The sequence below is a fragment of the Hippocampus zosterae genome, chromosome 7 (genome assembly GCF_025434085.1).
Source record: "Hippocampus zosterae strain Florida chromosome 7, ASM2543408v3, whole genome shotgun sequence".
Classification (NCBI taxonomy): domain Eukaryota; kingdom Metazoa; phylum Chordata; class Actinopteri; order Syngnathiformes; family Syngnathidae; genus Hippocampus; species Hippocampus zosterae.
The window spans coordinates 4,897,554-4,912,779 of NC_067457.1; the positions used below are offsets into that span (position 1 = coordinate 4,897,554).

The following is a 15,226-nucleotide window of genomic DNA, read 5'->3' on the forward strand; positions in this document are numbered from 1 at the left end:
TGGGCAAAATATGACCAAAAATATACCTTGCCTCATTCTTCAATCTAGGCCACGAGCATTATTACATCATCAAACGTCCACTCCGCATCCAACCTGACGCACTTTACTGCAAATGGACATTTCAAATCAGATCAAGGAAAAACGCAATTTGTCCCAGCGAGTGTTTGGAGACGCGGATGCAAGCAGTAAGGGATCACATTCAAACAAAATGGAAGCTTCCGGGACTGGCGGCTAAAAGCAATTGTTGTCGACAAGTTTGTGTGTCTGTCTATCTATCGGTGTGTGCGTCTGTCTGGAGGTGGGCTTCTCCTGCCGGCCAACCCTGCCAGCCGTCTCCCTGGCAACCGTTTACACAGCTACAAAAATAGCACTCGCTCCGAGTGCAGAGTATCCCTTCGCCGTATGGAGCCGACCGCATCACGCCCACCTTCACACCTCGCGTCCTTCCGCGAGGACACATAGATCCCCTTCATGGTGAATTCCGAGCGAGGAAAAACAAAACAATTTTTTTAAAAAAGGGAAAAAAAAACGCATCCGTTTTCCAGTTCCTAGTTTACCTTGCTTAGGTCTTAACAAGTGTTCACACAAGTGTCATTATAGATGGGGATGATGTGTAATTACGCCGGATTGTAACCGCACACTTTTATCTCTTTGACTTGTGACAACAAATCTGCACCCTTGCCTGCCTTTCCGAGCGCTAATCTCCATGGAATCATAACCCCTGCGTGACATGATGAAGGTTAATTAGACATGAACTTTTCCTTTATAGATGCTGATAGCTCATCATAATCCTGGCAGTATAAATGGCCTGGTTGAACTCAGCCGGGCATGCACACACACCAAAAAAAAAAAAAAAAGACTACGTCTTGGCAGGTTGTCATGACAACGCAACAAGGAAGGAGGGAAAGGCCTATGGCGGTTGGCAAGATGATGATGAGGTGCCGGGAGGGAAATAGAAAGGCTGCCAGGGCATCCCTTTGCCGCATTAATGTCACAAATGCGACCGTTTTGAATTGTGAAGAATGACGTCTCCCTTCAACGGTTCTCATTTAACGAATAATCTAATTAATGAGTCGGATTTTCTGGCGGAGGCAGACGGGAAGAGAGCGCTCTGGAGCAAGACGAAGGCCGTAAGAGCAGACGAGCGTCAGACAAATATGAGGGGGAAACGGAGATGGCTGCCTATAATTCCCTGAAAGCGCCGACATCACCCTTGGCACACTCCCGTCGCCATGGCTACCAAGGTCCATTAGCCTATTCGTGTAACTGTCAAGACACCTTCTTGATTCCGCTCTCACTCTTTCCGAGTTGCCGGACCGCCAGTTAGCCACGTGCGACGACAGAAGGCCATTTCTATGACAAATGGGCAAGAAAACGTCAATCAAAAAATATGGATTGTTATTTTTAAGGCCTTAGATAGCGTACGGTATATTTTTGTGGTCATGGAATGACTTGACCCTGGTAGAAAGACACAGGCAGGCATGCCAACATGGCGCTAACACGATAACCATCTCAACTAGCCGGGTGTGAAATGTTTCTCCAAATTGCAGCAGAGAAGATTATACGATCATATCAACTTCTTGTTAATTAAGGCGCACCAAAGCCGATCCGAGGAGTTGCCGAGCAATGGCGAGGCAGCGACACGTTTGGAACGCACCCACTGGAAAAGTAGAAGAAGAAGAAGAAAAGGTGTTCGCTTAACGAGCCAACAGGGGCTTCGTTCTGTTCCCAGGATCCCAGCCAAGCGTCCTGCTCAGCACAAAAACAATATGTTGGCACGCCGGCGGGAACGCTCACCCGCCGGAATATCAGCCGCTCGCTTTCTGCTGCGAGCTGCTTAGCCAGCACAACGTGTCGGAATGCTGAATAATCAGCGAGATACATTTCGGGGAAGATGCGTTCAAGGGATTTGGCCAAGCCGGACATAAAATCTTGTTTCCACAAAAAAAACTAATTTCTGATTTTCATTAATTTTATCATAAATGACAGAAGTAGCTCAAAAATGGATTTCATGAGCTCAGAAGCATAAGAATAGGAAACGTGCGATGTAAAGGATGCTTGATATCACATCACAAGGGCACGTGACGCTTCGATATTTGGTACCTACCGATACCAAGAAACGATACCACCTGCACTGTCGAACATGGATACGTGAGAAATATAAACCACATGTGTGGATGATTTCAAATAACGCGTGGTGAGCGGATGCGTGACACGGAAGGTTTGTGGGATGGAACGGGTTGAACGTGGGCGGCCATCTTACATAAGCCGGCGAAGTCCACGTTTGCGCGTGTGAATCAAGCATTTGGAGAGCGCGCGTACACGAGATGACCGCCTCCCTCATTCAAGTCGAGCTCGCCTGTCAACAAAGCACGCGGCTTAAAAAAATGTCTACAAAAAAAAAAAATGTGAAAAGCTTTAGCTCAGAGCCTCACGTTTTGAAACGCAGGTATTATTAGCATGTTTTCACGCAAATTTTGCTTTTCAAATAAAAATTGACAGATTTTGTCGACAAGATGCTAATTTTATATCTACATCCAGATGATGCGTTCATATCTGGTTTAGCTCGGCGCTTCGAGTGACAATTACCATTTTTGTTCACATTTCGACACCGCACTTCTGATGCATTTCAGTTAGCATCAATAGCTTAAAACTGCACGATCATCGACACACAACAGGCTGGTAGGGGACCAGTTGATGCGTTTGTCAACGGCAATAAATCACCATTTTTAATTTGAGAAATGTGAAAAAGGTTTGTTTAGCTATTAACCGCGCAGGTTGTCTGTCGGAGAGAGCTGACTCAACGAAAAAGCTACAGAACAACCATTCTTGGCCAGCTGCCATTTCTCCATTCCAAATATTTTAAAAGAACTGATTGGACTCAGCGGCCTTGTATGGTCGTAGCATCACAAAATGTTTAAACAATGTCATAAGTCATCTTACTGTCATCGGAGGCCAAGTGGACACCCCATGATGGGGTGGGGGGGGGTTGCATCAACAGGCTTCAACAGCCGCTCGAGCTGAACACACCCCGTCAGCTAACACACACGAGCGCACAGACACACACGTAATTAGGAGGATGTCAATCGAGGTGAGTCATACTCTTACTTTTGCGCTTCGAAGCAGGTTACAAGCTTTTTTTTTTCTTTTTGGGGAAACAAAAATGTCTATCCCCAATGATGCTCCGAAAAAAAATACAAAAAGAGACACAAAATAGTGACATTCCAGCCAAAAATAAATAAAAGCGAATCTCATTCTACCTTCTTTCCTTTCTTCTTGCGAGGAGCCGACTTGCCCGCCGCTTTTTCCCGAACGTCCTCGCTCATGGCGCCCGCCGCGATGGTCCCCAGGGGCCCTTTGTTTACATCCAAAAAAAAACACCCCCACCCCAAAAGCCAAAAAAAAAAACAAGGGGTTCTAATCCAGCATGGATGAGTACAAAGACGTGTATGTGTGTGAGTGTGTGTGTGATGCTGACACACACACACACACACATACACATATCCAGCCAACCAGGCGGACTGACTGGACTGGGCGGAACCAGGAGCGACGCCTTCTCGCTCTTTCTCTCGGCGCGTCTCTCTCGCGTGCACACACACACACACACACGCACACACACACACACACACACACACACTCCACAAGTGGGAGTGAAGTAGCAACAAGCTGCAGTCGGTAATTGTTAAATTTTGGGGATGTTTTTCTGACAAAAAGTGCGCGAGGAAAGGTTGCACTCTGAGGTGGGTTCCTTTTGCTTCTTGATTAGGCGGAGTTGATGGATGAAGCAGATTGAAGAGCACGCGTTGGCCATGACCTGCAGCGGCGCTACTGACTCACCGACAACCGATTTGCTGACGAGGGAACAGCAAGACATCCGCACGTTCAGCTCATTGCTGAGCATTATGAACACTACATGCTGGCATGGAAATAGGAGCTCAGAACATTCTCTTTAATTGATATGTGATTAATTTTGCGTTCCCCTTCCAGCATTTTAACAATTTTTTGGAGTAATATTTGTGTTTATTTGGTCTCCTTAGACAAATGATTTTTCTGATTTTCCTTATATTTATTCACACTGTTTGTACGTTTTCCAGATTTTTAAAAAATAAACTATTAGTCATGAATTATTATAAACTAATGAACATTTCAAATTTTGTTCTATATATTTTGAGCATTATTGCTTGGCTCTTGTGTTAGACTGCAAGTGTGACTAATTTTTGGAATTGCCACTCCCTTGAGCAAATCCGACACAATAATAGCAATACTGGGATAAGATTGTTTTTGTTGTTGTTGTTGTCTCATGCTTTTGCATTTTTTTCCTCATATTTTTACTTTCTAGTATCATAAATGTTATTATATTGTCTAATATTTTCAATTTGATTTGTGTATTTTTCCTTTAAGGTGCCTTTCTGCCGAATATTTTTGCATTTTGTTCTCATTTTTTGGATTATAATTTTTTTTGGTTTCATCTAAAATATTTCTTTTATCATGTGTTCATCAAATATTTGGGTATGATTTTTATCAAGCATTTTTGTCCACATTTTAATTATTTGTTGTTAATATTTTGCATTGCTCGACACTATCGAACTGAAGAAGTGCACCTAATCCTAAGGGTGTCCGAGACCATTTGGCTCATTCTAATCATGATTTGACATTTTCATACTGCCTCATCCCCCCTCGACAACACAAACCTGCTTGATTCCACGCCCAACTAGAGCAGAAGCACAGTCTGACACCTAGTGGCCAAGCCCTGACAGGGCAACGACAATTCCCTTCAAAATACACCAAATAGCTTATAATCATGCAAGACTTGTCTGAGCCTGCTTTACGATGCTTGAATATCATCATCCTCTGTGACATTGAATTCAACACAATCCAAACGCAACAACAACACAATACTTTTATGACAACAGTCGGTCATAAAAGCCTTTATGGGGGAAACCGGGAGTGGCTTTACACACTCGAGCAGCACACATACGAGTCTTTAAGTGCTACATGACACGGCAGTCAGAACTGGCGTGTGGTCGCAGCGACAAATGGGTTTGTAAGTGCTAGCGTGTGGCTAACGCATTCGAGCACTGTCTGTCGTCCCGGGGCCGCTTCTTTTCAGAGCGATACCAGTGCTAGTATTGAAGAATGATGACTTTCTTCTCCATTTGCACAGAGCCTGCGCTTGTATCCGACGGTGTAATCAACACCATCCTTCCATTAATCGGGCGGCGGCAAAAGGGCAAATGGTGATTCAATCACAGTACAAAAATAAAAGGTCCTTTATAGAAAGTGAGCCAGAAACACAGTCCGCTTTTAAGGGGCTTCCATTCGGTCTGCAGAGAACAAGAGTGATTCTTTACGACATCCAAATCTCTTGCCAGGAACTCTCAGTGTGTGTGTGTGTGTGTGTGTGTGTGTGTGTGTGTGTGTGTGTAGCCTGAAGCCACTGCCCATCTCAAAGCATCAACTGTCAAACATTCAGCGCGCAAGCCCACCAAGAGAAACAGGAAGCGGGCATCATCTCGCACCCTGATCACTTATTCCACGCATGGGAGTACGCGATGGCGTCCATTTTGTGATCATATCTGGCAAAAGACGACGTTTCAGGGTCGCAAGTGCATAAATGGCGGAACAGGCCGCAGGGCTAGCTTTGACACGGATATTAATGCGTGCAAATGAGCCATTAGCAGCCATTCGGGAAGGGCAAAACAATCATTGAGGTGAATAATTGAGCGCTGAGAAATTACCGACGGTTGCATGGAATTGACAGCTGTGTGAGTGCAGTACTTGGATGTAAACAGCAGAGGTGCTGTTGGGCCACCAAACTAGCAAACAAGTCAAAACGGCCATCCTGATCATCCGTTGAACCGCCGAGAATCTAATTACAGGCCAAGAGGGCGCTTATCAATTCTGATGTTGGCAAAACATAAACAAATTAAAGTCGGCGGTGCCTGACGAGCAGCACAAACGAGATATTGTCCTTTGAGGCGTCCATTAGTGGGAATTTATGGACTTCTTCGGAGGCAAGCGGCTTCCCAGCTGGCGCTCGCCTTTAATGGACACCTCGGCAGACGTCTTCCTATTGCATAGCTGATGAGGGGTGCGTGTTTTTGTGCAACAAAAACATGCTAACAATGCTATATTTTGGTCACAAGGGGACACCATTCGTCCTTTTGATGACATTGCAAATTCCCACAGATCGGGAAAACAACAACAAATATTTTGGAGTGCTTTGATGCGAGTCGAAATGTGTTTTCGATTGAGTCCTAATGGCTACGCAACACTACTGAAATGGCCATGGAAACAACAACAACAATTCCATCACCATGGAAACCACACCAAATATTTAAAAAAAAAACCAGGAAGAGGCAAACGGCTCCTTGTTGAGGATTCCCTCGGCCCTGAAGTGACTCCTTAGCCAAAATGTCACAGCGGGAGGAAAGGTTACCGTGGAAGAAAAGAAACTCATTTATGCGGCAAGAGGAGGAATCCCATGCGCACGTGCAGCGCGCACGCTCACCAAGAGAGATAAAGCAGACACACAAACATGAGTCACAGAGAGATTTTCCGTGTTTTACAATCCGTCTTTGTCTCTACACAAACGGTCTCACACTCGAATAGGGTTTCAACCTGGCGACAAAAAATGGGTTTTGCTCGCTTTTGTGCTGTATTTTTTGGATCTGCTAGCATCGGATGGCGGTTCGTTTTTATTAAATCTGCAGAACTTCAAAAGGAAGCCCCCCCTCCACCCCCAGTCCTTAAATTCAAATAAGATTCTAGTTCACAGATTCTGTCTGAAATCCGTACACGAAAGCAAATTTTTATTTATCGCACACAGTTTGATCAGCTTGTCAGTCATCTTGTTAGGCAGCCCCATTGTTAGTACACTAAGGACAATTAACCCCGTTGTCCGGTGACGTTAGCGCGCCAGAGCTGAGCTGGTATTTACTGGTTCCATGACAATAGCCGGCACGGCGAGGCACTCGCCGCCGCCGCCCGCCAACGAAGCGACGTGCTGAATCAGCGCAACCAGACTTTTCTCCTCACAATGAAGGGCGGGCGACGGTGAATAGGTCCCCGCGACGTAAATCCAAACACAACGGATGGATCTTTTGTGAGCACGCTCGCGAGTTTTCATGCTGCTTGTCAACAAGCGCTGTGAAGGCTCAGCGTTTAGAAAGCCAAGAAATGAGAGCACACCAGTCGTTTCCGGCGTACATATCATCCCAAAAGGGGCTAGGCAATTACTTGCATGATTTATTTGACGCGATATCATGAGGCCAAGTATCACTGTGTCGGGTATTGAGACACAGGTGAAGCAGTCTGGTATTTGCAGCCATTAGCGCTATTGCAAGTGCCTTGAACGAGCTGTGGTCAACCATTAATCCGCATAGACTGACAAACACGTCGCTTTGACTTGTACGACAGCGTATTAAAGTCAGCACTCTTCCCTGACCCTGACACACAAAAGCAAACGCAGTAACCTTTATGGCAATGTCTTTATGTACACAAGACACTTTTACCACAGAGTGCCTCGACACCTGCAGGTGAAGAAAAGTGAAGAAAACGAGTTGTTTGAAGCAAAACAGCTGGTGCGCCGAGAACACAACTGGGAACTTCGCCAAACTGTTCACACAAAATGAGACGCTTACTAGTACCCCCCAAAAAAAAAAGAATTAAAATGATTAACACGGCCAAAGGACTCCAGTTCAACATGTGTCTCATTACTTTTATCTACATAGCCCACATGTTGGTCCAGAAAGAGACTTTCGAGTCCGATACCGAGTCCTCAAGGCTAAACATTATTGCTATAGAAGCTTCCGGTTCTAGGCAGTTTCAGAAGATGAAGGTTTGCGTGTTAGCATTGTTCGAACAAAGGTTAATGATACAGTCAGTGCGGGCAGAATGACACCTAAAACAATGAACATTGACTCCATTTAATAAGATATGAACACACACACGCACAGTTAGGAAACAGCGTCGTGAACACTTACAGAATTATGGGAGGGGGGGTGCTATTTTTTTTTTTTACCAATGTTCGATTGACTTTACAAAATAAATCCAAGTCATTCAGAATAAGGCCAATCTTGCAACGGGGCGCTGTTGTCTTTACACATTGCCTCAGAGCGAACAAAATGAGCTGCTTTTGGATATAGATTGTTAAATTTGCATCTTTCAGGCAACACGCCAAGTGGAGTTTCAATGTTCTCATGCTTATATGTGTTTTTTTTTAGCTTACCTCCCACATTTTTATGTTCATTGAGGATTCTAATCTCAGTTGGCCGTAGTAGAATTCAGAAGGTTGTCTGTCTACATGTATACATGTGAGTGGCAGGTGACCAGCTCATGTAGTACCCCGCTTCTCGCCTCAAGTGACTTTGGGTCAAAGTCAGCCCACCCGTGACCCCATTGGGGGCAAGTGCTGAAAAAAACAAATGGATAGTGGAGGGGTTATTTTAAACTGTACTATTTAATTTTTCCTCTTATGTGTCTATTGTGTGTGGTTTCTGCGGCAAGGGACCAAATCAACTCATGTCATAACCACAATAAGCGGACATGTTTCAAGACATGATAATTAGATTGAGCAATTACGCTTAATGGCTGCTCCTACCGGTTCTGACAGCGACTAATTCATGTCATGTGCAGACTGCAAGCTCATGAAGACTTCGTTCCAACCATTTAAATGTTTGTCCAACCATTTAAATGTTTGTTGACGGTCAAACTACAACATACAAATGACTTGTTTTTAAAGTTTTTGTAGCCAACATTCGCTGGATAATTATATTATGAGACCGAAGAAGGGGGCCGGCTCCGTACCTGTAGACGGCGGACACCTGTGGCGAAAGAAGTCATTTGGGTTGACAGGTGACTCCACTCCTCGGACGATTCCACCACAAAAAAATCCACTTAACTCAGAAAAAGATCCACCGCCGGTAACGAGAGAAGAGGAGGTACGCCCGTCTGCAGGGGCGCGGCCGGCCGGCGGAGAGTTTGAGCGTGAGTGGCTGCCGGACAAACAAGCGAATTGTGACTACGCTTCCTCCTCCAGTCAGTCAAGTGTGGGAAAAGTAGAGGATCACCCCCACCCACCCGGGTCACATGGAGTCGTCCACATGTGGCTTGTGACGTCACATACTGCACATCAACATTGTGGCATATTCTTTCTACATGTCTATATTTGCCTTCCGAATTAACATTTACCACTTCTTGCACGTTTTTTGTCCTTTAGTATTCACTATCAAGCATTGATAAATGCATATCATTTTTACTCGATTCGAGGCCTATGTTTGTTTTCAAAAATGTTATAAATTTAAAGTTTTTACAGTATACTGTATACATACAGCAACGGAAATGAATATAAAATATGCCTTACAAAAGCTCGTTTCCTCAAATGTTCGACCAAAATGGTACACGAAGAGACTGTTAACATGACCTTATGTTCATGTCAAGGCCAACACAATAGACTGCTCTTTTGACTCTAGTTGCCAGGTTAATTTTAAAACATTTATATAAACCACATAATGCATTACAAGTTCTCACGCTTGCATGGGCTCTCTCCAGTTACCCCCTTTTCCGGAAGATTCAAATTATCTAAATTGATTTATAGGAGTGAGTAATGCACTGGAGCTGTGTTCTCAAACCTCCATTGTGTGAATTCTCCACTCCCAGGGAGATGGCTTATATAAACTGATGTTCAAGCTACCTACTGTAATTGCCATTTTTGTGCAACTCTACAATGACAGTATTGGCCGCATTCTGTGAAGCCGACGTTGTCACGTGATAGTGTTCAACCACAGGAGGGCAGTGTTGGCTTTATAAATGAAGTGCGAGTCCCGAGTTATTTGGGTACTTGGGCAGTGAAATGAGATTTGACACCGAGCCGGAAGTGGAGTTCATTTATTGCTCGTAAAGTCGGTCGATTTGCATGCGGAAGAAAGACTTGAGCTCGGCCCTCTTGGCTTTCAACGTCGGGGTCAAGAGGCCATTCTCAATAGTGAACTGCTCTGGGTGGAGATGCACGTCCTTCACCTGCACACGGATGGACAAACATTGCATCAGAATGGAAGCTCGAGATAAGATTTTTTTTTTAATCTGCTGTGGTAGCTACCTGCTCAAAAGACTTCAGTCCCGCTTCTTTTCCCAGACTGATCATATTTGATAGAATGGCTTTCTTGATTTCCTGCAAAACAAACAAGACTCAATGATAGCCCTCCTCACATCTGAGAATGACACAGCAACATTACCTTGTTTTTGCAGAGTTCTTCAATGGAGCCCTGGAATCCAAGGTTCTTAGCCAAACCCGGCAAGACCTCTGGATCGGGGACCACAATTGCAACCAGGAAGGCCTAAGGAGGGAAGAGAAAAAAAAAAAAAACGTTCAATTTTAGAGACCGTTTGTTGATGACACATTTATGCCCATCTCACCTGGAGACTGTCTCCATGCACAAAAACTTGGGCCACGGGGCCGCTGCGCACGTAGACATTTTCAATCTTCTCTGGCGCGATGTATTCACCCTGAGCCAGCTTGAAGATATTTTTCTTGCGGTCGATAATCTTTAGAACACCACTCTGGTCACAGACAAAAAAAAAAATTGTCAGTGAAGTAAACCCTCAAAAAATGAATAAAAACTTTTTGATTCGATTTCTCACTGGCAGCCATTTCCCAATGTCTCCAGTGTGCAGCCAACCATCCTTATCCAAAGCCTCAGCCGTCTTCTCCGGATCTTTCAAGTAACCCTTGAACACATTCATCCCCTTGATGCACACCTGCAAGAGACAGAAATTAAACAATCCATCCATTACCCCCCCCCCCCCCCCCCCAACTCATGCTTCTTTCACAATGCTCCAGAAACTCACCTCGCCTTCACCATTTGATGAAAAGTAATTCATTTCTTCTACATCCACCAGCTTGACCACATTACACGGCAGAGGCACACCGACATGACCTGCATCATTGCGGTTTCCCTTTTAGCCGAGGAGGAGGAGTGGGGGGGCAGAGGGGGAACTGCAGCGGTCGGCATACCTGAAGTGGCATCTCCTGGCAAGGTGAACGTGCAGCCAGCCGTGCACTCCGTCTGGCCGTACGCCTCAAAGATCTACGAGATGTCAAAAGGGAGAAGTTTACTGTGCATGCCCGTCATTCTTCCAAGCGCAAATGTAACCATCCTGTAAAAGGTGCTTTGAACTGGTCGTCCCTTCAAGAGTCATTTGTCATCAAGTGATTCACATAGCAGACTTTTTTACAATTTAACTGTAAACCAATTTTGAGTGCAGCCCCCCCCCCCCTCCTCCTCCGACCAGTATACGATGACAAAAAGATGGATGTTTGTTAGTGATTATCAGATCTGCGCTTTTAAGAACATTTGTTACCTGGCAACCAAGTGAAGCCCGGAGGAAGTCCAGCACCGAAGGAGAGATGGGCGCCGCCCCCGTCACCATGACTCGCACTCGTCCACCCAGAGACTCCTAATTGGATTGCCGGGACAGTCACTTCATGGGAACAGTTTTGTTTTGTCACGCCGAGTTATGGTCAGACCTGCACTTTGTGGAAGATGAGCTTGTCCCATAGGCTGTTGTTCCGGACTATGCCCTCCCGCACCTCAGCCAATTTCCTCTGCACTGCAAAGTTGAGCAGCCATTTTTTGAAAGGAGTCGTAGCACCGCTCTGCACCTGGACAAGAAAATCTTTTGAGTACTGCACAAAAAAAAAAAAATTATATCTCAGGAGGTGCGTTAAGCACGTCCACACGAGACACTGCTAACTTTATCGTAGACCCGGTTGAGGAGTCGGGGCACGACGGGGAAGATGGTGGGCTGCAGGGCCTTCATGTCATCGGGCAGTAATTTGATGTCCCCCTGGAAGAACCCGACTCGAGCACCAGCACCAAATATGACAATCTGCAGGAAAAGAAAAAAAAAATCTGGGGAGAGGCACCCAACGCTGGTCAACCTTGACAAGACAATTCAAAGAAATTAATCACGGCGTGTTTGGACTTTAGGCGCCATTGCCAAAGTTTGTTCCGGGTTAATGTGCAGCGCCGAACCTTTTAGTTCTAGGAACTAAATATCCCAAGAGCTAAAGGGTCCTTAGAACCTGATGTGGAAATGCTTTGAGTTGAACAAGAATTCACTTTTACCCCAGTTAAGAGAATCTCTTACCTGCACGACTCTTTCAAACATGTGCGCCAATGGCAGGAATGAAATGGTGATGTCCTCTGGAGTTGGAACGATGGATGTCTGCGGAGACAAATTAAAAACAATTTCATGGCATTTATCAACTACAAAGAGAATTTTATTGAAGAAAAAAAATTAACCTCAAAGGTTTTGAGGACCCCCGCGGCATCAGCGACGACGTTCTCATGAGTCAGCATCGCACCCTTGGGATTTCCTTCAACAGAAGACTCGATCATTTGAAATGTTACAAAAACATGGGGGGGGTTGAGTTCCTCAGTTATGTCCACCTGTAGTTCCGCTGGTGAAGCAGACAATGCTGAGGTCCTGCGGCTTTGGAGGCTGTAATGGAAAAGCATATCCAGGAGCCATCATTAAATTAGCATCTCCTGAATGGTGGTGGGGGGACCAGTGAGGCGGCCTCAACACTATCAGAAGCACTGACTGACATTTTCGTCATCTGGAGCAGTTCAGAATCAAAGTTGTGTGGCGTTAGATTAGATTTCTATAGTTAAAACAGGCCCTAGGTACCAAATGCATGGTCCACTCCTGCATCCTATAGAGCCCCAAATATGTAGAGAAATGGCTTACCACTGGCTTCTGGAGGTCACTCTTCCCTGCATCCTGCGGAGCACAACAAGATAAATCTCGTCAAACCCTGATGAAGGAGCACGCCTCGTTACTTTGGAACAGATGTGATGCTTTGGACACCTCCACATCCTGCATGGACACCACGTCCACTCCGCATTTGGCTCCTCGCTCAACCAAGCCCGAGTCGAACGGGTCCATCACGACGACGGTTTTGAGGGCAGGGGTCTGGCCTCTCTCACAGTTCTGCAGCAGAGTTTCCACCTTTTTCTGGTTGTCGCACAACACCGTCGAGATGCCGGCTAAAAAAAAAAACAGGAAATGCAATCACGATTCCAAGGGGGCCCTTTGAACCACCTTACGCAAGAGTTTGGATCCCCTGTGGGAACAAGGAGCTTAATTAGCAGCATTGCAGCGCAGCCAATTACCTTGCTCAATAATGAACACCAGCGCCTCAGGACCCAAGGTGTCGTACAGCGGGACCGCCACCATGGAGTAGGTGTAACAGGCCATCTCTCCAATAATCCACTACAAACAAGCAGCACAATTAAGACCTCACGGGAAGGGCATCAAAGTGCCGCTCGGTGACATTTTGGCTCACCTCGGGTCTGTTCTGGGCAAAGATGCCGACAAAAGTGTCGGGAGTTGGCTTCAAGCCCCTCTGAAGGAGCCCCGAACCCAGATGCTCCGCTCTGTCGGACACCTTCAAAAGGCAAGAGCGGCTTGAATGGGTCTGCTTCGGGCTTTCAAACACTGAGCTGAATTGAAACCTCGGGATGGATTTTTACCTGCTTGTACCTGAGCCACTGGTACGGCCTTCCCATTTTCCTGAAGCCCAAACAGGGCCCGTTACCTGTAAATGTAATCAATGACGAGCGCTACAAATACATTCACCTCCTTATTAAATTTAATCCACACGAACCAGAACATTCCATACAGTACACAAACCATTTCTTTAAGCTACCTGACACTTTCATGCCCCTCTGGAAGACCTCATAGAGGGTCTTTGCATCATCGTAGTAGTATGCCAGCAGGTTGTTGTTGTCCTTGAGCAACGCCACCTTCCTAGCTCCATCCTAAGAAGAAGAGGTATGAAGAACACATAAAATTTTTAAAGGGCATTTTTGCGTCGCACCCTGATGCCCAGGGTTTGGCATTTGAGGTTTGCAGGGGACCGCAGCGGGGCGGGCCTGGTGTTGAGGTAGAAGAGCGTGGCAGCCGCCAGGGCAAACAGAGAGATGATAGCCGGTGTGGGGAGCGGCGAGAAGAGCAGCTGGAAGAGGGACTCCATGGCGCACTCACGCCTTCTGCTGGGAGACCCTTGCGTCAAAAAAATAAAATAAAGGTCAAGCCGGGTTCGAGTGACTTGGCCACATGAATTGGGGTCAAAGTCGATGCCTTGCACTTTGAAAATATTTAAACAAATTCCTCTTCATTTTACAGATCAAAAAAAATCAGCCCTTTTGTACACTAACAATTTCTATGAATGAGCAGGACAATGTTTGCTTTCAAAAATCAAATGTGGACGTTGAGCACTAAAGCCCATCCCTGGTAAAGACTGAACAGTACCGGTGGTTCAAGGACAGACACCTGTAGGATACCACCACTATGACAAGCATTCGCAACATTTGCTAGTTGTGAGAACGCAAAAATAGCAATCAAAACAAGTTCAGTTGTACAGACCGCTAGAAATCAAGTATTCTTACCGGTTGTAGGCTGGGCACGAAGTCGAACCTCTTCTCAGCTCTTCTTCAACCCACAAGAAGGAAAAAGAAGTCTGAGTAGTCATAAAACAGCAACCTTTAAACTTTGACCGTGAGATAAAGCAGCACGAGTAGAGGCTCTTTATCGACTGAATTGTGTCAAACGGACTATAAAATAAAAATAAACCACCCACTGTTCATTTGAACTGACTCCATTTTAATATCAAGTAGTTGAAATAAAATCATCTTGAGCCAGATTTTTATTTTTCTCCATTCACTTGACAGAATAAAATGGAGTCAATTCAACCACCAATTTTTTTTTCCCCAGGGTCAAAAGGAAGATCTTACGAAAACGGACTTAGGAAAATGTCATTCATAAGAACTAGACACAGGTGAGCCTTATCATCAAAAATTGATCAGCAGCGCAAACACTCAAACATGGTGGCGGCTTGTACTTGAATTGATTACGCAAACACACACAGCGTATCAGGCGGGAATAATGAGGCCAAACACGTCAAATCGGGACATTCATGTCTGCGCACGTGTGTTGATGTGAAGGTTACCTGGCGGTACAAGCAAAGATGTTTAACGGCCGTGCAGACAGAGCTGGCAGAGGATCCCTGGTGGAAACGCGGCCTGGCCTCTGCCATTAATGTCGCACATGAGCACACATGCACACACGCTCGCACTTGTACCTGTGCTCATTAGCACTTCTGAATGCAAGCAGCTGTGAGTGAGTGAGTGAGAGTGAGTGTGTGTGTGTGTGTGTGAGT

The 15,226-nt window shown here is 45.6% G+C and overlaps 2 protein-coding genes across 6 annotated transcripts in view; both read right to left on the reverse strand.

Moving 5' to 3' along the window:
• The window catches only part of LOC127604443 (ankyrin-3-like), a 51,970-nt gene extending 42,937 nt beyond the window's left edge, over positions 1 to 9,033 (reverse strand). Inside the window, exons 1-2 of one of the 3 annotated variants that reach the window (XM_052071488.1) lie at positions 8,809 to 9,033; positions 8,231 to 8,413 (exon numbers count right to left, since the gene is read on the reverse strand). In XM_052071488.1, the coding sequence (XP_051927448.1) occupies positions 8,231 to 8,251 (21 nt within the window). In that variant the 5' untranslated portion in view covers positions 8,252 to 8,413; positions 8,809 to 9,033. Of the gene's footprint in view, positions 1 to 3,260; positions 3,548 to 8,230; positions 8,414 to 8,808 lie in introns of those variants that run through there. The other 2 variants (XM_052071484.1, XM_052071479.1) reach the window with 2 other exon arrangements.
• Positions 9,034 to 9,871: 838 nt separating this feature from the next.
• acsl5 (acyl-CoA synthetase long chain family member 5) lies at positions 9,872 to 15,145 on the reverse strand. Of its 3 annotated transcripts, none has more exons than XM_052072659.1 (22): positions 15,017 to 15,145; positions 14,457 to 14,489; positions 13,886 to 14,070; positions 13,715 to 13,826; positions 13,539 to 13,603; positions 13,352 to 13,453; positions 13,179 to 13,278; positions 12,874 to 13,052; positions 12,754 to 12,786; positions 12,453 to 12,504; positions 12,306 to 12,379; positions 12,151 to 12,228; positions 11,755 to 11,889; positions 11,528 to 11,662; positions 11,362 to 11,457; positions 11,015 to 11,087; positions 10,849 to 10,937; positions 10,642 to 10,758; positions 10,417 to 10,560; positions 10,236 to 10,337; positions 10,100 to 10,171; positions 9,872 to 10,020 (listed from the first exon to the last, which is right to left on the reverse strand). In XM_052072659.1, exons 3-22 carry the CDS (start codon positions 14,039 to 14,041, stop codon positions 9,889 to 9,891), a joined length of 2,046 nt encoding a protein of 681 aa, XP_051928619.1. In that variant the 5' UTR covers positions 14,042 to 14,070; positions 14,457 to 14,489; positions 15,017 to 15,145; the 3' UTR covers positions 9,872 to 9,888. The 3 variants fall into 3 exon arrangements, with proteins under 3 accessions (XP_051928619.1, XP_051928618.1, XP_051928617.1); XM_052072658.1 differs by having other exon boundaries at positions 14,457 to 14,499; positions 15,017 to 15,140; XM_052072657.1 differs by having other exon boundaries at positions 14,457 to 14,496; positions 15,017 to 15,128.
• Between the last annotated feature and the right edge of the window lie 81 nt (positions 15,146 to 15,226).

What these genes read in the sequence shown, in the direction of transcription:
- acsl5 (XM_052072659.1), bottom strand. Translation starts at nt 14,041, where the DNA reads ATGGAGTCCCTCTTCCAGCTGCTCTTCTCGCCGCTCCCCACACCGGCT. An exon ending in TGTCCATGCAGGATGTGGAG is followed by an intron (nt 12,787 to 12,873) that starts GTGTCCAAAGCA and finishes TGTGCTCCGCAG; the next exon opens with GATGCAGGGAAGAGTGACCT. An exon ending in GCCAGGAGATGCCACTTCAG is followed by an intron (nt 10,938 to 11,014) that starts GTATGCCGACCG and finishes GCAATGATGCAG; the next exon opens with GTCATGTCGGTGTGCCTCTG.